General features: G+C 33.3%; 3 protein-coding genes across 7 annotated transcripts; all 3 read left to right on the top strand.

Moving 5' to 3' along the window:
• The first annotated feature begins 2,300 nt into the window (after window positions 1-2,300).
• On the top strand, window positions 2,301-7,356 carry LOC129288005 (protein XRI1-like). Of its 4 annotated transcripts, none has more exons than XM_054924309.1 (9): window positions 2,301-2,448; window positions 3,437-3,492; window positions 3,565-3,687; window positions 3,778-3,923; window positions 5,573-5,636; window positions 5,722-5,824; window positions 5,921-5,961; window positions 6,065-6,148; window positions 6,939-7,356. In XM_054924309.1, the coding sequence occupies exons 3-9, from the start codon at window positions 3,567-3,569 to the stop codon at window positions 7,211-7,213; spliced, it is 834 nt and encodes a 277-aa protein (XP_054780284.1). In that variant the 5' UTR covers window positions 2,301-2,448; window positions 3,437-3,492; window positions 3,565-3,566; the 3' UTR covers window positions 7,214-7,356. The 4 variants fall into 4 exon arrangements, with proteins under 4 accessions (XP_054780284.1, XP_054780282.1, XP_054780285.1 ...); XM_054924307.1 differs by having other exon boundaries at window positions 2,301-2,500; XM_054924310.1 differs by having other exon boundaries at window positions 2,313-2,382.
• A 4,014-nt stretch (window positions 7,357-11,370) lies between these two features.
• LOC129288462 (uncharacterized) lies at window positions 11,371-14,524 on the top strand. 2 transcript variants are annotated; one of them, XM_054925053.1, is made up of 6 exons: window positions 11,371-11,510; window positions 11,848-12,058; window positions 12,198-12,413; window positions 12,996-13,171; window positions 13,367-13,658; window positions 14,048-14,524. In XM_054925053.1, exons 3-6 carry the CDS (start codon window positions 12,250-12,252, stop codon window positions 14,121-14,123), a joined length of 708 nt encoding a protein of 235 aa, XP_054781028.1. In that variant the 5' UTR covers window positions 11,371-11,510; window positions 11,848-12,058; window positions 12,198-12,249; the 3' UTR covers window positions 14,124-14,524. The 2 variants fall into 2 exon arrangements, with proteins under 2 accessions (XP_054781028.1, XP_054781026.1); XM_054925051.1 differs by having other exon boundaries at window positions 11,848-12,077.
• Window positions 14,525-18,621: 4,097 nt separating this feature from the next.
• LOC129288460 (purple acid phosphatase 15-like) lies at window positions 18,622-24,591 on the top strand. Its single transcript, XM_054925046.1, has 7 exons — window positions 18,622-18,966; window positions 20,039-20,230; window positions 20,975-21,308; window positions 21,412-21,629; window positions 22,250-22,440; window positions 22,940-23,224; window positions 24,325-24,591. Exons 1-7 carry the CDS (start codon window positions 18,666-18,668, stop codon window positions 24,466-24,468), a joined length of 1,665 nt encoding a protein of 554 aa, XP_054781021.1. The 5' UTR covers window positions 18,622-18,665; the 3' UTR covers window positions 24,469-24,591.
• Window positions 24,592-24,730: the final 139 nt, after the last annotated feature.

The following is a 24,730-nucleotide window of genomic DNA, read 5'->3' as shown; positions in this document are numbered from 1 at the left end:
TATTGAACAATGGTTTTAAATCAGAAGCTGTGTCCAGAGTGGCTTGGGTGGAATTGATTTGTTAATGATATTGATTGATTAAAAAGTCAATTTAAAAGACAAAAACTAGTGACCTATATATTGAATTTTGAAGCCCAAAGCTTTAAGTTATTACGTTTTCCTCATAATTAATTATTGCTTACTTTTATTTCTATATTTTTTTTATATCCATATCTATTAATTTATGTTATTCATTTTTCTTGAACTGTTAATTATTTAAATTAATAAAGTTATAATTTTTTACAACATCAAAAACTTGATTGACCACAGACACTTGAAGGAGCATGCATTTACCTTTATTTTCCAATAGGTGAGAGAAGAGAGGAGATACAAGAATAACAATGATCTTGAAAGTGAAAACATGAAGAGAAGGAGAGGATTGGAATAGCTAAAATTTTAAATAATTAGGATACAAAGAAAATTTAAAATTACACAAAAATTATAACAAAACATGACTTTAAATTTAGATCAAATTCAAATCCATAAACTTTTATGTATGTAAACAGGGGATTTGGCTTAAATAGAAATTCAAATCAAAATTCCCATACATTCAAACATAACATTAGTCATAGTTGGGAAAAAAAAATCAGGGACTACCAAACATTTTATATTTTGAACAAAGCAAGACTTTCAAAAAATGCCCTTAGTTATGGGAATGAGTAGTGTTTTTTTTTAGTGGAGTTAGGAAAATCTTAAAATTCATTTTTAGCACCACATACTTAAGGTACTTATTTTTAATTAAATAAAGAATATATGTGAATATTTTACACATTTTTTATTCTATAAAAAACTTTTATTATTGATTTTTTCAACACATTAAAACTCAACTGTTTTAATTTGATCAGATAATGGTATATTAAATATTTAAGATCAATTGGATATTTGGTATAGGTGCAATTCCTTGTACTTAATGTACATGCTTCCAATCAATTTAACGCGTGGATTTTTTTTTTGGTAGATTATTTATACTAGAATAATTTCTTTTTATCGATATAATTTGTATTTTAAACTTCATTTATTTTGATTTGATTGAAAAAAAAATATATTAAGCATATAGAATTAAGTATATAAGTCTTTTTTTAATATTTGATCTACCACTAGTTTTGTAACGTATAGTAGGTATATATTGTTTAGTATGCTAGTCTGTTCTTTTTTTTTTTTATAACGTAATTTTTTTATTTTTCAAATTTATGTAAGGTTTTATTTTGATTCTTAATTTTATGAAATATTCCTTCATTTTCTTAACTCTAATATCAGTTTCATTAGCAAGAAATGCTACCATTAAACTTTTAAATGTTGACAAAATATTTTTAAATGTTGACATATTAAATTTTATTTTTAAAATACATTGATTGAAAAAAATATCATTTAAAACTAATGATGTTAAGTTAAAAACTATAAAATGTTTTATAAAAGGGTTAAATAATAATTTGATCTCCAAACTATAGCTTTAGAAGTGTTTGGGATTCTAAATTTATTTTTTGTGCAATATTCATAACTCCTAATATTAATAAAAGTTAATTTTAATTCTTAGTTGATCATAATAGAAAATGACATCAATAATTACAAAAAAAAAAGAATAAAAACTTTTATTTGTAATTTTATGTAACTTTGTGGGTCATTGTCTATAAATTTTAAGTCATTTTTTACAAATTTTTTTGTTCTTTTTAATCATCTAATGATCAAAATTAAATTTTATTAATAATAATGCATTGTATAGTTTTTAAAAATTTAAAAATATTATAAAAATAATTTTAGGATTATAGACTTATAATTTAGGGGTTAATTTATTTTTTTAATTTTTTAAAAAAATTAAGGAACCAAATTAAAATTTTATATATGTGCACTTTTAATAATTTTATTAATATATTAATATTAATATGATGAATCAAAATATTTAAATTATATATATAAATATTTAACATGGAGTCAAATACATATGATTTATAAAAAAGAAATAATATCACATTACCGAAAACAAATATCACGGTTCACGAGTAGCAGACTGACACTGGTCCCCTTGAATAAAAGCGGGCTCCGTCCTTTGGTCTTATTAAGATGTGTATGGAACCATGGATCATGTTTCATTCAGTATTCTTTTGTAATTTTTTTTAAAGTTTTGCTAACATTTATAATTAAGAATTAAAAAGTAACAGTTTTTATTGCCGAGAGCCCATCACAATTAAATTAATAATTAAAATTATTAAGAATTTTTTAAAAAAGCACGTATAAAATGCAGGAAGAGGGGAAGCAGAGACACCAAAAGGAAGAGAGACGGCGGGTACTTGTGATGATTCTTCTCTCATACCAATCATCTATTTGAAGTGGACGCTGCTACTTCGAGTGAGCAAAATCGATCTCCTGTGACTTGGATTTAAGGGAATAAAGAAAGATATTGGATTGTGATCAGTAAGAAGAATTTAATTGCAGCTGATATTGTGATGGATTTCAATAATGACAAGTAAAATTCTGTGTTTCTATATGAGTTCTTCCGAAGGCACGCATGATTTGTTTAGTTTAACAAGCTACACTTGAATGCTTTCATTTTTTGTTTGCAGATGTTGATTTTGGTTATTCACATATTTTTCTTCTTTAATTTGGAGCTTTTGTTTTTTTAATTTGAGAAATGAAATAGGTTCCCTTTAATTAGCAGTATTTTCAGCTCTCATGTAAGTCTTTTTTTTGGACTTCTCGTTCTGCTCTTATTCTGCATTTTAAAAGAAAGCATCACATGCTGAAAAATGTTTCTGTTTGATAAGGTAATTTTCTATATGTATATTAGTTTTACTCGAGATTGTTCGATGTGTGTGAGGTTGTAAAGGATAAAGAAAAGGTGAGAATGTGGGCTCTGATTTAATTGGGGCCTTAGGGTTATCATTTTATCCCCTTCCTCTTTTTGTTTTTTCCCCTTTCCCCTTTTTCCTTTTGGAGTTTTTCCGTTACTCACATCATCAACAGATGAAGAAAAACCACTTAAACCCAAACACACTCTTAAGTTGAAGCTTGTGAAGCTCTTTTGATGTGACAATAAAAGAGTCGGTAGATAGACAGTAAATGAGTTCACAAACACTTCAATTTTAGAGGATCCAGATTAGCTTTTGCTCTCTGTTCTTCAGATGTCTCTTTAGTGTCATTGTACTACATTTCATTGTTGGTCATTGCTTCTTTAGTTTACAATGTGGTAAATCTTTGTGCCATTTACTTTTTGCGGGATTGTCTTCAGTTATAAGTATGATGTCTAGAATCATTCTCCAAGGACTGAACTCATCCCAACTCTTGAGAATTTTTCCCCATTAGTTTTGGTTCTGCATCTTCTTTGATATTTCTCTGACATCTTCTGTTCTGTTGTTGTGAACTTTTTGGCAATTACTTATCTGTTATCTATTAATGGTGGAAGGGAGCCGTGGGGTTGGCAAAAGGAGGTCAATTGTTTACAAAAGACATCCACTTTTGGTAAGTCTTTCAATGGTAACAATACAATTCTTAAATGACTGATCCCTGAGAGAATTGTATTGTTTTGACCAGACATGTCTCAGGAGCTTTGGAATGAAGTGCCTCAAAATGAAGACGAGAGTTCCCACGTGTTTGATGATGAAACAACCCCAGTTAAGGCTTGTGGGGATTTGGCTTACCGTGTTACTTACAGTGGTAGGACAATTCTCTGGCAGGAAGCAGATTTCTTGACGTTATCTTAAGTGTTCTTTTTCTTTTTCTGATTTAAATGAAGTTGAATTTCAGGTAATATAGTAAAGGAGCCAGAGGAATGCAGGGAGACCTCTCTTCTCAAGAGACGTCGGATGCTCCAGTTCCACTTGCACAGCAATGACGTGCATGTTTCTCTTTCCAATGAAGAGATGTCTTCAGCATGCTTGAAATTTAATGATGTCAGTGCTAATTTTTTTTTCTTGAGTGGCATTCACATTGAACTATTCAAGCTATGTGCAAAAGAGACTCTAAAAATGACTGGCTTTTTAGATTCAAATGCTGAATAGTTACCAGACTGATGACTTGTGCAAATATTTGAAGTTTGTCTGAGATAAATTGCATGCTAATTTTTGTTGATTGGAAGAAAAATACTTCAGGCTATAACTTGATGTAACTTGTCTGCTTATTTCTGTAAGATCTATCTTTTCTGATGTTAGACCTATATCTTCCATAACTATTGTTATTCACAGTTCTTTCCTCTTCATGTTATTTTTAACATATATTGGCATTTAGGGTCGCTTTCTTTTCCCTTTAAAATACCTTAGTTTCTTTTTTACATGTTCGGTTCAGACCTCTGTGTCTCTGTCACAGAGATTGTTTAGCGGTACATATGCTTTGCATGAGTCCTTCTCATATGATGTGTCTTAGTTCTTTATGTGATAGGAATTTTGCTTGTATTCCACCTCAATCTATGTGCTTAATTTGTTTTTATTGTTTTTGTTGAAAAAGAAGCTTGTTAGAAAAGAAGTGAATTATAGAAGGGGATAAAGACAACCATCTGGAAGGAAAAATCCCCAAGAAAAGAGGAGGGAAACTGGGAGAAAAACGATGAACTTAAGATCAACTATGAACAAAAAAGTGAAGGACAGCAAGAGAAACTATCCTTTCCCTTAAGTCATTTAATGTAGCTAAGGCTCCATTAAAAATTCTAGCATTCCTTTCTAACCAAAAAAAGAGATCACAGCAAAAACTGGGTATTACCACAGAATGCTGCCGTCATTGTTCCTTCTCAAGTGATTATACCAAATCAATGAAAATTGATCCATTCACTTTCTGCAGATACTCAACTTAACAAGAACTTGTTCCAAACAAAGTAGCCGTGCTACATAGTTGTTTCAGAATTTGGACTTTCCCTACTCAAAAAACAAATAATAGCGGAAAGTGCATTATTTGGCTTTGGAACTTGCAGCTTTTCACAAGTATTTATTCTGTTGGGTACTGCTGTCCACACAGAGGATTCCACTTCTAGGAGAGTTTTAGATTTCCAATTAAATGCTTCAAGTAAAATGGTTTCTTGCTGGGAGAAGAAGTTAAGAAATCAAAATTGCACTCGCCAAATCATAATGCAAGCTCTCTTATCTGAAGAGGAAGAAAGATGAATAGGCTAAAGAGCCTGAAGTTCATGGTTTCTCTATCAGAGGGATTTGTGGCAAAATGAAGATTCCAATTAAAAAAATATTTCTGGAAAGACCAAAAATCTCAAATGAGAGAGTTTTGCAATGTGGAAGATGATCCAAATTTGAGAAAGCTTGACTAAAGGAACATTCCCAATCCTAAGATCCTCTCAAATTCTGTTATGCACCATCACCCAAATTACATGCCACAGAAGTTCTAAAAAAGTAATGTGCTTAATTTTATTTTATTCTTGCTATTTAGAGCTCATCTTATTGAGTTGGCGTTGGCAATTGAGGATAATGCTCTGTTCTTCACATTTTTGCTTGTCAAGTGTGTCTGATAGTGTCATAGTGATTTGGCTGAGAATCTTTCAATACAAACTAGAGTTGTGGAATTGCCTGATTGTATAATTCATGCTTCTTTTCTTATCTAGGGGAAGGAGGACTTAATCGAAGATGCTTTCCCAGACATCTCACAGTGGGTGCCTGGAACGTCAGGTTTGCCTCTTGAATGATTATCTTCTGATAATATTTGTGGATATTTATTTCTGATGTTCCCCATTCATATTGGAATATGCATTAGGAAGTGCTTCTGCCTCCAGTTATGAGGACCTTGAGCTGTCAGCTGAAGGATGGCTTGCAGAATGCTTTAATGATGCTGAAATGGAATTCAACACTGATTATATGTATGCTTCTTTAGATGCAATTTAGCCCTTTAATGATTTGTGTCATAATGTTGCCTATTATGAATAATGATCTGATGATTATGCCTTTTGATTCAGGAATGTTTCAGGGGCAGGTGATGTTCAGATTGATGTTGCAGGTGAATGAATTGTTAGGATATTCACGGCTGGTTACTCATGACAGTTCTTCCTTCCTTCACTCTCTTTGGCTTTTCACTTGGTTTACTCATAATTTTTTTACAGAGCTCTGCGACATCCAACCGGCAAATGAGCAAAATGTGGTTAAGCAGCATGCTACTCGACCACACAGAAATGTTATCTTCAAAGGTTTGACTTTCTCTGTCTTTTTGCCTTCCTTGCAAACTTACAATTTCACTGGACCTTTGCTTAATTTCACTTCTAGACATAGTTTTGAAGCTGGTGGAGCCGATTTAGCCTACATTGAAAAATACTATATATATGCTTCAAATTTAAGATAATATTTTTGAAAAAATAGTAATACTAATACTGATAATGTATATTATTTTCACTAAAGTAATATTGAATGTCTGAATCATAGAACAACAGAAAACAAATATTTTTTTTTTTTATATTAAAGAAAGATCGATATGATTCAAGTGATGGCTCCCTCATTCAATCGTCGAGTGCTACATTTGGTACCATAGAATGGGAAGGAATGGATTGGAAAGAAAATGAAAAAGTGAATAAAATGCATGGAAGTTGATACTTGTGCACCTATTTGAGAGAAAAAGTCATCAAAAGGAACATTTTCATTGAGTAATGATACTAAGGGTATAATAGACATTACATATAAGGTTCCTTTACTCATTGGGGCAATCAAATCTGCCTAGTGAATGTAACTTTATCCAGTTCAATTGTAAATATAGTCTAATTATTATAAACAGACTGGTTTCAACCAAGTCGATTTAGATCCTATATAACTATGCTTTCTGGAATTATCTTTCAACTTCAATGACATGGACGTTTAGCTGAATTTCCTTGCATGCTATGATGTAATGATGCATAAAACGTGAAGCATGCTTTTATATATGTAATGTATGTCCCGCCCCCCCCCCCCCCACCTTTAAAGTTGGACTTATTTTACATGTGTATGTAGGAAGGAAATCTATGATACAGATGCCAACCAAGTTGGCAACTTCTGTGGCGTATCCATTTGCTTTCATCAAACCTAGTGGTGCCCAAGGAGATGTCACTCTGAAGGAAATAAATCAGCGGATACAAACTCGGACATATTCGAAATCCAAGCCAAAAGTTGAAGATCCATCTTCTTACCCTAAGTCAGCATTTTCTGGGAAACCTGTTGTAGGCAAAACGAAAATTCGTACAGAAGGAGGAAAAGGTAGCATCACAATCATGAGAACTAAAGGCTGAATTTAAATTGTTGAGTCATACCCTAGCGGGGTTGAGCTCATTTTCTGTAATATCTATACATATATATATGACATGTACAACATGAAATTGTAATTTTTGTTCTTTTTAGCTATTGCATCTATAAATTACACCACCTTTATGCTTGTTTCCTTGTAGGATGTAGATGTTTTATAGATGTTTATTGATGCCTTAGTGCCTGAGCTAAGTCTGTAATGAGATTCTTGATCTTCCTGAAATTTCCTTTTTCATAAAACCTTAGTGTTTGGCCGTGGGAACTTTTGGGCTAGAAGTAGGTATTGGGCTAGGGAAAATAGGCATCCGCCGTTCATTAGTTAGGCCCAGCGAAATGAGGGGAGCAGTCAAGATTAAATGAAATGATGCGCTCTGCATCGCTACCCAGAAGTGTATTTCGACCACGATCCCTTTTATTTCAGAGCATTCTACGGCCACAGGAAGCAATTCATGACCAACTGAAGGAAGAGCAGTTGCCCTGGAGGATTGGCAGGAACAGTTACAAGTTTGAAAGAGAGTTAACTGTTCTACCCCTATTTAAGACAAAGCACAACACGAGAATGATAGCAGCACTCAGACCAAGCACTTTAGACAACTTGCGGTTGGAAACTCCATATTTCACATCCTAAAAGTGCTTTTTTATTTTGGAGATGTAAAATGTTGTTTGGGATCAATTTATCATATGAAAAAATTTTTGGAAAGGACTTCTAGGATGAGGTGAAACGTGGAGTTTTCAAAGCTCCATTAAGTAGCTTTTTAGATGTGAACGTGATCAACAGATTGGTATCTACTTTTGCATTTGACCATAATACCTTTCATTATTTTCATTCTTGTCGTGCACACCTGAGGCTTGTGTTTATTGTCACTCTCATCTCTTATACTCGAGCTCTCCCATCTCACGCCTCCTCTTTGCCATCTCTCCTCCGTGTCTCCACATTCTTTTGGTCATAGATCGAACTTGAGTCCCTCCATTTCTTTCTTTCCAAGTTTGGTTTCTTATTTTGTTGGTGTCTCGAGCTTTGTCTCATCCGTCTCTCCTTTACGTCTCCTCCATCATCTTGATCTTCTTTTATTCTTTTAACCAAAATCTGCTCCTTCACTAGAAAGACATTCTTTGCTTGAAGAAGAAAGGGGAAAAAATTATTATAAAGTTTGTACAAGGAAAATTTGTATTTTAAGTCCTATAATTTACCCTAATTTCAAATTAATACTCATAAGTATTACTTTTTTCAAATTAACAGTTTAAAGATTCTATTAAAAATCAAATTATATATTATAGATTGAACCTTAATGTAACTATTCAATATTAATGAATATTAAACTATTTATTACATAATTTTTTTGAATATTAAATTATATAATTTTTATTCTTATTATTTAACATCTTAAATTTTATGTTATTGAAAATTTTTTTGACATTTTTAAAACATTTCTAATATATAATATTTGTATAGAAAAAATTATAAATTATTATAAATTAATGTTCTTTTTTATTATTGTATATTCAAAAGTACATTCAAAAGCATAAATTTTTATTAATTTAAACAATTTTGAGTTTATCAAACTGACTTTTGAAAAAATATATCCAAACATAAATTTTATTACAACAACTGACTTTTATTAAATTAATTTTTATCAAATAAATTTTTACTAAATTGACTTTTAACAAATTAAAAATCAAACACACTTAATTAACCATGAAGCATTACCATGAACTTTGTGATGTAGTTAGCTTAGTGTAGATCAACCTACGAGTAGGCATAGCTCTTTGCACTTCTCTTTCTAGCATAGTATTCATCCATTTTCCTTTAATACAATTTGATTTCTTGATTTGCATGATCCTCCATAGAAGTGGTAAAAGTTTAGATGATCCAAGAAAATTGAAGTAAAATACCTTGAGAATTCACAAACATCACAATTGAAGACTAGTTCTTTTGGCACGCCTGATGCACATGGGATGATTTTGGCTATTTCACACTAACAAACTTTTTTTGTGCATTGTGTGAGATGATTTTGATCGTTTCATGCCAATATTTTGAAGTTTTAATTTCACAAAACTTATGACAAGTTTTTAGGTTCTTGAGTAATGTTCCAAGAAACAAAAACTTGTCAGTGACTATTAACATGTTCTCTAAAGTCTCATAAGTCATAATTTTTATAACTTATGAATGACATAGTTATCTATAAATTTTATGTAATTTGTTAATATATATTGATGTTTCAACTTTCAAAGCTAAACTTAGGTGCTACTGCCAGTGACTATTAACATGTTCTCCAACATAAAATTGACAAATGATTTTTTTTTTTTATAATTTAGCATTATATACTTGGCATGCTAAGAAAAAATTTTTCACAATGTTTATTGAAAAGAAAAAAAAAACTTACTGGCAAACATCTAAATACCCTTGCTATAAAAAAAAAATAATCTAAATGCTCTTATCCAGAGATGGATGGTGTTCATTATTTCACAAAATTTGTGCCTTATTCCTGTAAACAAACTATAATGCCAAGTGGAAATGTTATTTTTTTTTCTTGAAAAAGAAAATGTCACATTTGTTGTCTACAATTTTTGACAATTTTAAAATCCAAAACTTTTTTTTTATTCACCTTCAAAACTTTGGCGTAATGTTTGGTTTAACAAAAACAAATATTGTATTATTTTAATATTCTCTCGTTTAGTTTGGTGGGAAAGAACAGAATATATTTTAATATTGTATTATTTGGTTTTGAATGAAAAGAAAGGGAAAATAATAAAAAATTATTTAAAAAAGAATGGTTAGGTCACAATTCATCAATTTCTTACTTTATAAATTTCAACATAGAACTCCTGCATTATTTACTTAAAAAATATCATTATAAGTGTATTCTTTATATATTTTTTTGAAATTATAATATTATAATGTGATGTCATAAATGCACAGATGGTGGGATGGAGAAAGTAGAGCTGAACAGAATATTTGATTTTTTAAAATTATAATTATCTTTTAGCTGATAAATTATAATTATTTAATATATACATATATACATACAGTGTTTTTTGCTAGAGGATATACATAATATAATGGTTAATATTTAGTTATATTTATTTACATTATGAAAAAACTAATGAAAATTATGAAATTCAATTTGTGTTATAAACATAAATTATTGTAAATCACAGTTATAGTCATTTAGATTAAAATTATTAAAATGATTAAAATACATATGCATATTAGCAATGATATTATTTGAGTATTAAATGTTGATAATTTTTTATGGAAGGATTCAAATTTTAGTTCAGTGTGAGAAATTAGCATTGCTAGTCTTAACCCTCATTGATAAAGTGTCTTATTTTTTGTTTTACTTATTTACATGTATTTTTTTATTGAGAATAATCATATTCCAAATAAAAAAAGAGATCAAGTATTTTGAAATTGAAATCAATAATTATTCCAATACAACCTTCTCTTCTATTAAAGATTAGCCATTGATGCACGATGAGGCCATTCATTTTTTATTTATTTGGTTATAATTTTTTGAATAGTTTACCCTCATTGTGTCAAATTCATATAAAAAAACGGAATAGTTGTTTTTTTCATGTGAATCTGACTTTTCAAGTATTTCAAAAAATTTATAAGCTTGATCTATACAGTAACATCACATGATGAAGTATTAAAAGTGATACCTTCTCTGCGGAGATTCCAACATTGATATGTTAAAATGTCTTATCTTACAATATAGTTAATTACCTAACATTTAATTTCTATATTATATATTTTCTTAATAATTATTGTAAAACTAAAATAATACTCCCTTCATTTCAAATTATAAAATATTTTTAAAAAAATTTTTTTATTTTAAAATATAAAACACTATAAGTAGATTAAGGTTTCATTAAATACATCAATTTTTATATTATACTTTCTCTCTCTATAATTAATTTTTTTTAATATATTAAATAATAGATATTTTTAAAAAATTTATATTTTTATTTTAAAAAATAAAATTATTAAATGTATTTAATGAAATTTATTAATATATAAAATTTTATTTAAAAATATTTTATTATTTGATGAGAAGTGAGTACTCCTCTTCGGATCAATTTCCTTCAAGGGTAGTTCAGTAATTATGTCCCGGTTCCTTCCTTGCCCCAGCTCTCTCGGAAAGATAATAAACATCTCCGCTTAAAGGAAGCTAACTTCGGCACTATTCCTCTTCTTCCACTTTGTGTAATCAAACGTGCCAGCTAGCTTCGGCACTCTTCCTCTCGGAAAATTTCGCCGAAGGAAGATGGAGTTTGTTTTCGGTAGGGCTTTGCCTCTCTCTTTTGCCCGCCACGTTACATTCCTCCTCTCTTGTAATTGGCAGTGGTCTCGTTTCTATATTTTCTTCTCATGTTTAAATATTAATTTTTGGGCATTTCTCTGTATTTTCTGGTATTATTGCTCTTGGAAATTTAGGAATTTGTGTGAGACTCTGCATATATGGTTCATCTTTTGTTCCGTGATGCCATTATTTTTTGTATTATTATTATTATTATTATTATTATTATTATTTTGTTTCTCTATTTCAGTGAATTGGTGCATTTCAAACTTCTATTATTATGTTAATGTCTCATGACTAACTTGGCTGCTATATGTCAGGGAAGTATTAAGTATTTTTGTCAATGTCACGCTGCTCGTATCTTGCAGCCAAAAGTTGAAGCTTGTGATCTTATTACTGTGCTCACTGCTAAAAAAATGGAACTGTTGACCAAGGATTAGGCCAAAACTAGAATGAATATTGTGACCAGAATTGCAGCACAAGCATCCCCTCTTCTCCACGCTTATCCCATTCCCATCATCTCCATTCGAGGTGCCTTTTACTCATCACTGTCAGTCACAACCTCTCTTCCCATCTCTCTCCCCCTCTGTCTGTGTGTATTTTATTTATTTAATCGAACACTGCTAGTTGTTGAAATGGCTGACGGAGGGAATTGTATCTGTGCTTCTAGGGGCTTGCAAGTTGGGGTTCGTAGGAGGTTGAATAGAAAATTTTCCAGAAATATGGCTTGGAGTGTGGAGAATTCTGAGGTGAGTATTGAGAGCAAGATTGGGGTGCTTCGTCCAGCAACCGATGCTTTTGTTGCAGAGGCAGTTGAAGCTTTGAGATTTGGGAAGGTTATTGCTGTACCCACTGACACACTCTATGGGTTTGCTTGTGATGCTTGGTATGCTATCTTTAGTTCATGTTTTCGTATTTTGCAGACAACCTATTTGTTTAAAATCCTCATAGCATTATTATTATTCTTATTTTGGCATGCTGTTCCTTTATCGTTTCACTGATTCCCCCTCACCTCCTCTTGCCCACAAGGCCACAACCTGATTATTAATGTAAGGACCATAACATGCTGATTGTGCTGTCAAAAGCAAAGCCAACATTAAGTTATCCATTGGAAACATTTAGATCCATGAGATCCTGGACGGAAAACGGAAAATTTATTTAGATAAGACCAACAAGGACGATAAAAAAGGAAGTGATGGACTTGTACCTTATGATTTATGAAACCCCTTTTCCGTGAAAGCAAGAGGCTAAGTAATCATTCTATGTCACATTAATTTCCTTTTTATATCTCAGACCCATTAAAAGTTGGCTCTACATGATGTCCTTCCTTTTAGTTACCTTTTAAAGTGTTATTTAAAAGCAAAAATCATAAGCATTTCAAAGTTTCTGCATATCTCAATTATTTGCGTAAAATTGGATTTTGTTTGATCGTTAATTAACTTTTGCCTTTTACTGGAACATTTCACAGTTCATCGGATGCAGTTAACAGAATTTATGAGATTAAAGGACGTAAACATACAAGCCCCTTGGCTATTTGTGTTGGGGACGTGTCAGACATTGAGCGTTTTGCAGTAACTGACTATTTGCCTCACGGCCTCCTTGATGCCCTCCTTCCAGGCCCCGTTACTGTTGTGCTTAAACGAGGTTCGTCAGTCACATGCCATGCTAAAAAGCACATACAATAGATGAGAATATGATGCTATGAATATTTACATAGTCCTCAACTTGTTTAACCATACTAGTCAGTTCGAGAAATGGATTTGAATTTTGAAGCAGAATTAGTTTATATCTCGTTCTGTTGTCTAGCATCAATATCTTATTTGCTGGGATATTTTACAGGAGAATCAAGTGTTCTTGAGCAATCTTTGAATCCAGGACTTGATAGCATAGGGGTTCGAGTCCCAGACTGCAATTTTATTAGGGCCATTGCTCGTCACTCGGGTACTGCCTTGGCCCTGACCAGTGCAAACTTAAGTGGACAGTCAAGTAGTGTTTGCATCAACGATTTTCAGGACCTCTGGGGACATTGCGCCTATGTGTACAATGGTGGCCTGCTTCCATTGGGTCGTGCAGGTTCGACGATTGTGGACCTCACTGTACCACATAAGTATAAGATTCTCAGACCTGGAAGGTAGATTTTATTGAGCTAATTCTTCTCTTTCAAGTTTCTTAATTTGGTTTCAGAATGGGATGTTTTATGTCATTCTAATACCGAAGACTAGATTTTGGTTAGATAGTGTTCGTTTTCATATTTGGGATAGAATTGGTGGGAATTATATGAGATGCTTCAGGATGGTTCGTGTCTATATAGTAATATAACGCAGGCTATGAGAGTAGTCTACGACCCTCAAAGAGGGTATGCTACAGGCCTTTTTTTTTCTTAATTACTTATGGGTGTCTTTCTATTAAAGCCAATTCTATTTAAGATACAGTTAAATACTAAATGTGGACATATATCCCAATGAGGATTCGAACTTTGCTACATCCTGCTTTAACTGTGTTCATTCTCATGTTGTGTAGCGCAATGGAAGAGACAAGGGCCGTCTTGGAGAAGCATTCTCTAGTTGAAGAACTTGCCACTCTAAATGAGCAGTAATTGATGTGCAATGCCTCCATCTAGGCACGGCAGTTTCGACATTTCTTTCACTTGGTCCAACGTATGGCAAATTATGACTGCTGCCGCTGATTTCCCGGGCATGTTTTGTGTCTAAATTTTTTGGTCCTGGACACAGAATAATACAATGTAGCAATACAAGGTAGGCATATCTTGCGTTACCTGAAGAGATCAGTACTTCTAAGACATAGAGATAGGTTAGACCTCTATTCCCACCAACTATATGTATTATGAGGCTGTCTACGGAAGATTTATGTGATAAATTAACGTGCAATTTGTTTTGCATGAAAATTCGCTTGGAGATGTTTTTGTTGTCTTTAAGATTTTTGTATTGTATTATATTAGTTATGTTGGGTTGTCAAGTTTGAGTGGATTTGACTTGATATGGAGAGAAAGCCTCATATTGGATAGAGTTGGACTAAATAAGAGGAATATAAGTAAAAAGAACCCATAAACTTAATGTTTTAAGATTTTAGATTAAGATGTAGTGTCATACTCACTTATGTTCTTCTATGATGCTTCTTAGGCCTAGCTAGTGGTATCAGAACCTCCTTTTAGGAAGGGACCCAATGTAAAGACAATGGAAAAAGCATTGGAAGCCCACAAGTGCTGTCAGGTTCAATTATTTGTGGTAAGTTGGTATCTTCAAAGTGTGGGCAGATAGGGAGAAATTGTTGGGTTGTCAGATGTGAGCAAATAGGGGGAGCATATTTGTGTGATCAATGATGGATTCACACTTGAGGAGATTGTTGGATTGTCAAGTGTGAGTGGATTTGACTTAATGTGGAGAAAAAGTCTCATATTAAACAGAGGTGGGCTAGATAAAAGATATATAAGTAAAAAGGACATATAAACTCCATGGCTTAACAGTTTGGGTTAAAATGAGGTGCTATACTCACTTATATGTGTCATTTTGGAATCATTGGGTGGCCTAACTATGTTTTTTCCTCTTTTGTAATGCTCCTCAAGCCTAGCAAGTTATGAACAAGGGAAAGGTTATTTAGCTTTTTCTTTTTATATGACTATCTAACTAGGTTAGTTCAACCATTATTGGGCCTATTGGGGATAAATTTTTTTTATGCACATTGAAAAATGTTGAAAAGAAATTTGGTGTTGTTTTTAATTAAATAAAGTATTAAAGGGCAAAAATATTCATTAACTCTTTCTTCAATACTTTATTATCTTTAAGTCAACAAGAGTATGAAACTATACATGAATTTAGTTTAATGAGTGCAATTTTTCATGGATTGTGAAAAATGGCAAATTTTTATTGGTTTTGTAGAGTGGGTCTCCTCTCCATTTCTTTTCTTTTTCTTTTTCTTCCCCAACCTTCCTTTTCTTCTCTTTCTATCTTGCAAGAAAGAAACATACCTTGTTGCTATACCATGTGTTGGCGAAGTAGCGTCACTGCAAGAAGCTTAATAAAGGTTCATCATATTGAGATTGCTTATGCCCTTTATCACCAAAATGGACAAGGTATCCATATTGAGGGACACCATTGAGTGCATGACACAGAATCTGGAGGCTTGTAACCAGCAAATGGAAGTAGAGCAATAGTTGAAGGAGCAATAAAGGAGCTTGACAGATGAGGATTGTGGAGGGGAGTGGAGGGAGGGGGAAGCCAAAGACAGCAAACACATCTCTACCATTGGGGGAGGTGACGTCGATGCAAGTGTCGATCACAGAGTACAATATGCTGCTGGAGTTGGAATGTGAGAACAAGGAGGCATTGTTGTTGGATGTGATGTAAGTGCTAAGAGAGATGAGGATAGAGGTTATGAGTGATGACGGTGCAGTTGTTACTGAACAACATGGTGCTCGTGGTAGAACTTAGGGAAAAGGTGAAGGAAATTTCAAACAAAAAGAAGGCTAGCATAGTTGAAGTGAAAATGGCCGTCAACCAAATCATACCCCACAATGGGTTGGTTCAACAAATGAAATTGGCAAGCATGAAGGTATAGTGGGGCAAGTAAAGATGCGCAAAAGAAGACAATGGGTTTGGAGAGGGGGAAAGAGAGAAAGAAAAGATAAGGAAAGGAGAGATTGAAAGCTAATGAGAAGGGGGATGGGTTGGAAGAGACAGAAAAGAAAAGAAAAAAAGAGATGGAAGTGGATCGTGGATCATGAGAACTTGACACCTGGCATGATTATGGAACTCATTCCACAAAACTAACAGTTGTTTGTTCATTTTTTCACAGTTCAAAAAAAAAAATTGCACTTATTAGATCAAACTTACGAATATTTTTGCACTTTTGTTCACTTAAAAATACTAGATGTTTTTGGAAAAACAAATTGATGGGTATTTTTGTAAAATTTTAAAGACAAAAAGCACCCTCAAACAAATAAAAAGTCTTCATTTTCACTAACTACCAATAAGAACTTCGCGGCCAAAATAAAGATCAAAATACTCTATGTCAAATGTCATCCTCAATAAACACGCTATGTTTTAACCATTAACATTCGTTTAAAACCAATACACAAAAGGGAATGAAAGCTTTGTGGGGAGAAGAATGAATTAGACCATTGAACAATAATCACTTTGGCAAGGGTGAAGGTAAGTAGATGAAAAAGCTGATGAATAATGAAATCAACAAAACCCATTTGCATTAAAAGTGCAGGTGAACAGATTTGTTCCAAATGAACAGAAGTTGAGACAACCATGAAAGCTAGAGAGGAAGATGTAGATCTATGGAGGGTTTGATTTTATGTCAGAATTTTTTAGTTGGCTTTTTTCCATTCATGACCAAAGAAAGTTTTATGAAACATCTTATCCTATTTGTTCACATCGATAGGGAAATTTGCTCACGTCTTCATCGGATCTTGGCCAACTTTATATCAACGAATCATTTTTTGTTGATTTTATGGTGTTAATACAAAACAATAAGTAAACTCACCAATTTTTCACATACACTTGTCATACTTTACTTCTTTCTTCCTTTTTTAAAGAACCTGTTAACTACTTTATATTAAGAAAGCAGGTTACTTTAGTTAAAAACAATACCATGTGTCAATAATTGACTCCATTTTATCAACAATACCCTTTGTTAAATAGCTTTAATGTTTGAATATATTTAATAGGGGAATTTTTTTTAAAATAATAAATGAGCTGGATGATTGCAAAGAAGATCTTTTTATTTTTTTGTTTCTTTATGAGCAGCATTATGTCACGGGGCTAGTCTTTCGACCTGTGCAGCACTTAAACAATCTTTATTGAAAGTTGCTAAGTAAGCTTAACTTATATGAAAGGAGGATGCTTGGCTAAGTTGAGGAAAAGGAAAGCTTGAGAGCAAAGAATACTTGGAAGAGAGTTTGGAGAATGTGAGAATAGTATTACTTTGAGAACTCAAGGTTATGTGTTACAAATGAGGAGGTGTGAGGTATTTATAAACCTCCCCCTTGATTTTAGATATTTCTCACCTCCTTAATGGATGGTGGAGATTGAATTGATCCTACAGTTACAAATGGTTATCTAGAATCCTCTCCTAGATATTTACAACAAATATCTAGATATTTACATGGAAAGATCTAGTAGCAAATATTAAAATATTGAGGCTAGAGTTGTGTAGACTTTTCTAGAATATTCTTGCACTCTCTAACACTCTTAAACTTATTCGGGAGCCTTCTGGAGGTTTTGGAATGTTCTAGAGCTCCTTAACCTCATGAAAAATGATGAATCATGATAGTTAGCTCTCGAGCTTGGCGAAGGCGAAAGCTCTAAGGCGGCCACTGTGAATGTTTTGAGAAAGAAGCATTAGATTGCAAAAAAAAAATCTACAAAGACACAAAGTTATTGAAAGGTTCCTATATAAAAAAATAATAATAAATAATAAAAAGTAAGCTCTATAACTTATATACTACTATAATTATGTGATGAGTAAGACTTCCTTTGTTTCTATTTATAGAAATAAATTTTGGATGATGGTTTTCTTATAAGACAAATTGTAAAATTTGAGGAGTATTTAATTTTTCCCCCCTAATATGTCCTTGTTGAGTGTATAAAATAACTTGCTAACAATGCTGCATTCTCCATCAAATATTAGCAAATTAAGCAGGCATTAAATAAAAGTAAAACTGAAAAAAAATGAAAATATCTTTAAGACATAAATTAGTTAAGTCAGCTTAATTAGTGTGTGAGAATTAAACAATTCTTTTCAATAAATAAAAACAGAGAGAGCAATAGATATTAGATTATGAGATGGATTCTATAATTTAATATATGGAATATTAAATTATATGGAATATTTTATTGTTTAGCATTTTATTTAAATTTAATTTTTAATTTGCCGGCAAAAAAAAGTTTAATTTTTAATTAAAAATATAGATGGAATAATTTATCTTGATAATAAAAAATTTGTCAACATCGTCCGTGCAGCGCCACGTGCATCCGACCAACGGTCATCAACTGTCACTCGCTTATTCCCAAGCGATTCCTCCTCACTCTCTTCTCGCCACCTCACTGCCCAAAGCCGCTTCCTCTGTTCCTTCTTTTTCTTCCTTTTCATCTCTCTCTCTCTCCCCCCACAAATGGAAAATTCCGAAGCTGGTGATCTTCCGATACGTTGTCTTCCCGTTCTCTTTCGTTACCCGGGTTCGATTCTTCTGCTGAATCTGCTTGTTGCTGCGGTTCGCTGCGATATTCCGACGACCCTTGAAGGCCCCTTTGAGCCCGTCACTGTTCCTTTCGATCCTAGTCTGCGCGGCATCGCCGTTGATTTGCCTAACACCGATCCTCGCGTTCGCCGCCTCGTTCAGGGTTTCGAGCCTGAGCAGATTTCAGTGTCTCTCTCGGCCAGCCATGATTCAGTTTGGATCTCATGGATTACAGGTATTTTTTATCTCTATTTTTTTCAATTAATTTATAAGAAAAACATATTTACTGCTTGACAGATTTGGTGAGTATTTATTTATTTTTGATTTAATATGGTCTAAAATGATTGTAATATTACCTTTTCATTCTATCTCTACTCAAAATTTAACGCAAAATCTAGCATTCTGCCGAACCATTAACTCTCACCTCAGCTCAGGCGATAACTAACAATCTGTCGGAATTACCGGGGACTAAAATTGAGTTTTTCTCTTATTTTATTGCTTGAGCTATATTTCACTGGGTGGATTTCTTGTTTCAACGTGCATTTCACTGGGTGGATTGAATCAAATTTTCTAAGCGTTAAAGCAAAAATTCATTTTAGTTTTTATCAGTATCGAATATTTTAATGTGGGGTATTGTCGCTATGACCTATTGATTGGGTCACATCACACTGTTTTAGACTTCAAAGGCTTCTCACTTAGAACATTTGGGTTCACTAATGTGCAGGTTGCACCTTAGATATTGAAATGCTAGTGAGTTTATTGATGAGGTTATCAATGAATTTGGAACTAAATCCATATAAGTTGCTGCTCTAACTCCATAAAAAGTTTAACCGTTTATTTATTGTTATGTGCAACGTGCTAAATGCAACTCCTTATAAGCCTCATGTCAACTCTTGGCAAGCGGTTTTTTTGAAGTTCAGGAATACATGGCTGGTCAGTCATGAATCTAGTGGACTTCTCCATGTAAATGTATAGAGACAGCTGTTTATGTGATTATGTCCATGTCTATAGCTAACTATACTAACATAAATGGAGTTCCATGCTCGGTCTTTCGTTATCAATTTGGAGTCACTTCTCTTTCTAGTTTTCTACAACACACTTCTCTTGAAATGGTCCAATTATCACTATTTCTTTTAGTAGAAGGTGAGTCTGTAACGAAGGAGATTTTCTGATCTATTCTAGAGATTAAGAATCAAGAGCAAATTTGCTAGAATTTATTGAATTTATTTGGAAAAAGATTTGTTTGTACCCCTGTCATATTCATATTCTTCTGTTGATCAAGGATCCTGAATTTATGGCTAATTCAGGGAAATTTCAAATTGGTGACAATATCAAGCCATTGGATCCTAAAGCTGTCTCAAGTACTGTTTATTACGGAACCTCAGAATCCGAATTAGTACATGAGGCTAGTGGTCATTCTCTCATTTACAGTCAGCTTTATCCTTTTGAAGGACTTCAGAACTATACCTCAGGAATCATCCACCATGTTCGACTTGCAGGTGAGCTTTGCAGATTTAGAATTGAAAGAAAACAGGTGGACACATCTTACATTACATCACTATATAACGCTTTCTTTTCGGTTTTCTTAATTCACTTATAGTTTGTTTATAAGATGCATGCCTCTTCATATTTTATAATTTTAATTGATAAGCACTACTTATGAGATTCCTCAATGGCTGCTCACTTCTGTACCAAGAATATAAACGTCAGGTGAGGGCTTTTTGACTAACCCACATTCATAAATTTCTTTTGGGGAGAAAGACAAGAGTTTGAGGGAAATTTGTCTAGAGTAAACCATAATGAGGATTCTTTTGCAGTCAATCGATGTCTCATTTACATCCTCTGTCAATCAGCAGAAACTGTCAATATCTCAGTAGAATTGTCCATGAATGAAATTTATTGGGGCTTTTAAACTAAATGTTCATTCATCTCAAACATTATCATTGAAAGTTTGGCTAAGTTTTTAAGCCATGACTCTTCAAAAAATGGATTGTGTAAGAATTTATCACATGTCATATAGTTGTATAATGATTTCAGTGTGAGACTTCAAAAAAGGATCATGGACATAACACAACACCTACAAATATTGTTGTGTCAGGGTGTTGTGTCTCTGGGGTGTCTAAGCTTCCTTGCCTACCCGTGTGTAGAAAGTTTAAGTAATTTCCCATATACATGTCTCATTATATCATTTTCGCCTGGAAAGTCACACGTTACGTTATTTTAACAGCTTTCACTCTATGCAGGGTTAGAACCAAGCACAATATACTATTATCAATGTGGAGACTCCTCACTAAAAGCAATGAGTGACATCTACCATTTCAAGACAATGCCAGCTTCTAGTCCACAGAGCTATCCAGACAGAATTGCAGTAGTGGGAGATCTTGGCCTTACGTATAATACAACTACAACCATCAGTCACATGATCAATAACAAACCTGATCTTTTCCTATTGATTGGTGATGTGACCTATGCAAATCTATACCTAACAAATGGAACTGGCTCTGACTGCTATACCTGCTCATTCCCAGAAAGTCCCATACATGAGACCTACCAGCCTCGATGGGATTATTGGGGAAGGTACATGGAAAAGTTGTTACAAACTTTTGACAATTTTTTTTGGCTGATGGGGCAACACTTTGCTTTTTTAACCTTTTATGCTACAATAACTGAATAATTCCAGGTTTATGCAGAATTTGGTTTCCAAAGTACCGATGATGGTGGTGGAAGGAAATCATGAAATAGAAGAACAGGCATTTAACAGGACATTTGTGGCTTACAGTTCTAGGTTTGCCTTCCCCTCTGAAGAAAGCGGGTCTTCATCCACGTTTTACTACTCCTTTAATGCTGGGGGGATCCATTTTATTATGCTTGGGGCTTACATTGGTTATGATAAATCAGGTATTAGTCCTTCTTTTTCCCTTTTCTAACCGTTTTTATTGTATAATCATTTTTAATTCAAGATATTTATTTTTTTGTTAGTGGTATTTCTGTCAGTGGACCTGTTTGTTTAGCCTCAATTGAAACATAGGTGTGCCTTGAAAAATGTAAAAATTGAAATTATATGTTTTGAAGGCCTGGCTCAACGGGATGATTAACTATGAGGACTTGTTTACTACCAGCTTAGTTTTGGAAAGCATTGGCCACAGACAAGGAGTGAGTAGCTCAAATGGACCAGCCTTTCTCATTAAGACTGAGTTAAGCTTGATGTACTTGGGTCCCATGTCTACCCATTCCCCTTTCTCCACTCCTTTCACGTCATGGACCTTTTATTTTACTAAAATAATAAATGGCAATAATCTACCAATATTCAATTTTGGAAGTTAATTAGCGTATTAACAATCAGGGAGAGAAAGGCTAATTGATAAAGTTTTGAATATGCTTAAAATCCATTAATATTTTCTTGGGTTTGAACTGTAGATGTTTTGTTTTTTGAATCGATGCATATACTGATTGAAGTTGAGATGATATGTTTTATTCCTTGTAACCTTTGGAAGTTAACTGTGACTATCCCTTGCCAGCTGAACAATATAAGTGGTTGCAAAGAGATCTGGCTAGTCTTGATAGGTCCATAACTCCCTGGCTTATAGCTTCTTGGCATCCTCCATGGTATAGTTCTTATGTGGCACATTACCGAGAAGCAGAGTGCATGAGGGTGGAGATGGAAGAACTTCTATACTCACACGGCGTGGATATAGTATTTAATGGGCATGTGAGTTATTTTCACCATTTAATATGATTGAATCCATTTAGGTTCATTAACTTGCTTCATGTCACAAGATCAACAATGAACCAATACAATAAAAAAGCTTTTGACCAGTGGCACAAGTCCTGATTCCTTACTGGGTTTTTTGCAGGCTTATGTATTGTTATGTTTATATTATAATTAATTATAACTTATAAGCCTTGGCTACTTCTGCTCAATATACAAATTTAATTAATCAAATATCAAATCTGAACGCTGAGGTAAATAAATGGCTCTATTTTGAAAAACAAATTGGAGACCTAAATTTCTATGAAGCAGATAAACAGATCATCTCGAGCTTGTGTATGATTGGCTTCTCTGCCTCCTACCTGTTTGTTGTCTGGAGGTTTACAAAAGTGCTTACACACACTTCATGATACACACAAATGATTTTAATGTTTAATGATCTTGCATCCTAAGGCTCAAGTCTTCACTCATTTGTTTGGTTTTTAAAATTGATGAGCAGGTGCATGCTTATGAGAGGTCAAATAGGGTTTACAATTACAGTTTAGACCCATGCGGTCCTGTCTATATTACTGTTGGGGATGGAGGTAACCGAGAGAAGATGTCAATCCAATTTGCAGATGAGCCTGGACAATGTCCCGATCCATCAAGTACTCCTGATCCTTACATGGGAGGCTACTGTGTAACAAACTTTACATCTGGTCCTGCAGAGGGTCAGTTTTGCTGGGATTGGCAGCCGGAGTTCAGTGCATTCAGAGAAAGTAGCTTCGGCCATGGAATTCTAGAGGTATCAATTTCTTCATGCACATGTAATATGACAAAACTTCCTTCTTGAAAAATATGTCCGGGAATTCAAAACTTGATGGCATGGCATATCTTTTTAAAAAGAAGTTGAAATTTAGAAAGAAAATACCTTACATTCATTCCTTCCTTCATTCAATATTACAAGGCACTTTTTTCAAAGTATCATGTTAAAAAAATATGAAGCATTTTGGGTCTTTCAAAGTACAAGTAATAAAGTTTTTCCAAAAATATCCTCAATTATGGGGGTGTAATTAGTAAGGTTTTCTAATTGAGATACCTTATTGAATAAGAGTAAATGTGGAAAAAGTGTGTAATTTTAAAGATAATTAATTAACTCATTGGGATGTGTGGCTCGGTTAAAAATATCTTGTAATTTCTAAACAGAGGGAGTATCAAATTTAGGTCTTCTCTTGTGACTTGAGATCAAATGATCAACAGGCGAGTGAGGGGAAGAGAGAAACAGAGCATAGCTGCATAGGGGATCCCATTCCCAACTATGTGAACCCGACATCTATCTTCATATTCTCTGGAGTTCTCATGTCATAATAGAGGATCCAACATATCAATGCATAACCTTTTGTTTGATCTTGTTTTTTATGTTTTTTTTTTTTACTGAATATTAATTTTCAATATAAGCAACATCTTAGCATACAAACGGAACCTGGGTTCATATATCCCTGTCAACCATACGGAAGTCTGCACTAAGTCTCACTGAGCTGAACCAAGTAGACAAACTCCTGGATTGTGTTCTTTTTGAGGAAGATATAGGATAGAAGATTTATAGGTTCCTAGAGAGCTATTAAGCACTAAAACTGATAGACACTGCACAATTTGATATTTGTATTACATGCATTATGTCGAATTTGTATCCTCTCTAGTTTCTCTTCCGCTTGTTTAGTAGCATTTCCATGCTACTTTTAATCTTAGCCCTCCATGCAAGAGGGGCCAAGATTTTACTAATTTGTTTTAAATAAATTTTTGCGAGTGCAGAAATAACAGATAATACATTTACTAATATGTTTTTTATCAAGTGTCCGAACTTTTGCTAATCGCTTAGGGAGTGCTTTGATATGTAATTTTCAGGTAAAAAATGAGACATGGGCTTTGTGGACATGGTACCGAAACCAGGACGCAGGCAATAGAGTGGGAGATCAAATTTATATTGTGAGGCAACCTGATTTATGTCCTGATCATTATGAAAAGCTGAAGGTCACAGCTACCATGTGATCACACTTAAGATTCTTGTTTGTTTTGCTATAGATTCACAGTGCGTGTGAAACAATGGGACGAAGAATTCCAAGTATTGTACTAAGATATCAATTTGGGAATGAAAACTGCTTTTTCAAAGTACCTTAATGTCTTTTTTCTATTTTGACGCCAAAAAAAATGTCCCTTTATTTTTTATATATATATATATATAACTGTATAATTGGATCATATTCATTGTCAAGTTTAATTGAGAATAATTCTCCCAACAACATTTTTTTGT

The sequence above is a fragment of the Prosopis cineraria genome, unplaced genomic scaffold, assembly GCF_029017545.1.
Source record: "Prosopis cineraria cultivar Desert tree isolate PC_DT_omini unplaced genomic scaffold, ASM2901754v1 PC12, whole genome shotgun sequence".
NCBI lineage: Eukaryota > Viridiplantae > Streptophyta > Magnoliopsida > Fabales > Fabaceae > Prosopis > Prosopis cineraria.
Note: the sequence above shows the minus strand (reverse complement) of the source record. Positions and strands in the feature narration are given on the sequence as shown.

Excerpts from the sequence above, each read along its gene's own strand:
- LOC129288005 (XM_054924307.1), top strand. The coding sequence starts at position 2,481 with ATGGATTTCAATAATGACAA. Across the intron at positions 2,501-3,436 it reads ATGGATTTCAATAATGACAA|GGAGCCGTGGGGTTGGCAAA; the intron begins GTAAAATTCTGT and ends TAATGGTGGAAG. Across the intron at positions 5,825-5,920 it reads GAATTCAACACTGATTATAT|GAATGTTTCAGGGGCAGGTG; the intron begins GTATGCTTCTTT and ends CTTTTGATTCAG.
- LOC129288462 (XM_054925051.1), top strand. The coding sequence starts at position 11,980 with ATGAATATTGTGACCAGAATTGCAGCACAAGCATCCCCTCTTCTCCAC. Across the intron at positions 12,078-12,197 it reads GGTGCCTTTTACTCATCACT|GGGCTTGCAAGTTGGGGTTC; the intron begins GTCAGTCACAAC and ends CTGTGCTTCTAG. Across the intron at positions 12,414-12,995 it reads GGGTTTGCTTGTGATGCTTG|TTCATCGGATGCAGTTAACA; the intron begins GTATGCTATCTT and ends AACATTTCACAG.
- LOC129288460 (XM_054925046.1), top strand. The coding sequence starts at position 18,666 with ATGGAAAATTCCGAAGCTGGTGATCTTCCGATACGTTGTCTTCCCGTT. Across the intron at positions 18,967-20,038 it reads TTGGATCTCATGGATTACAG|GGAAATTTCAAATTGGTGAC; the intron begins GTATTTTTTATC and ends TGGCTAATTCAG. Across the intron at positions 21,630-22,249 it reads CATTGGTTATGATAAATCAG|CTGAACAATATAAGTGGTTG; the intron begins GTATTAGTCCTT and ends ATCCCTTGCCAG.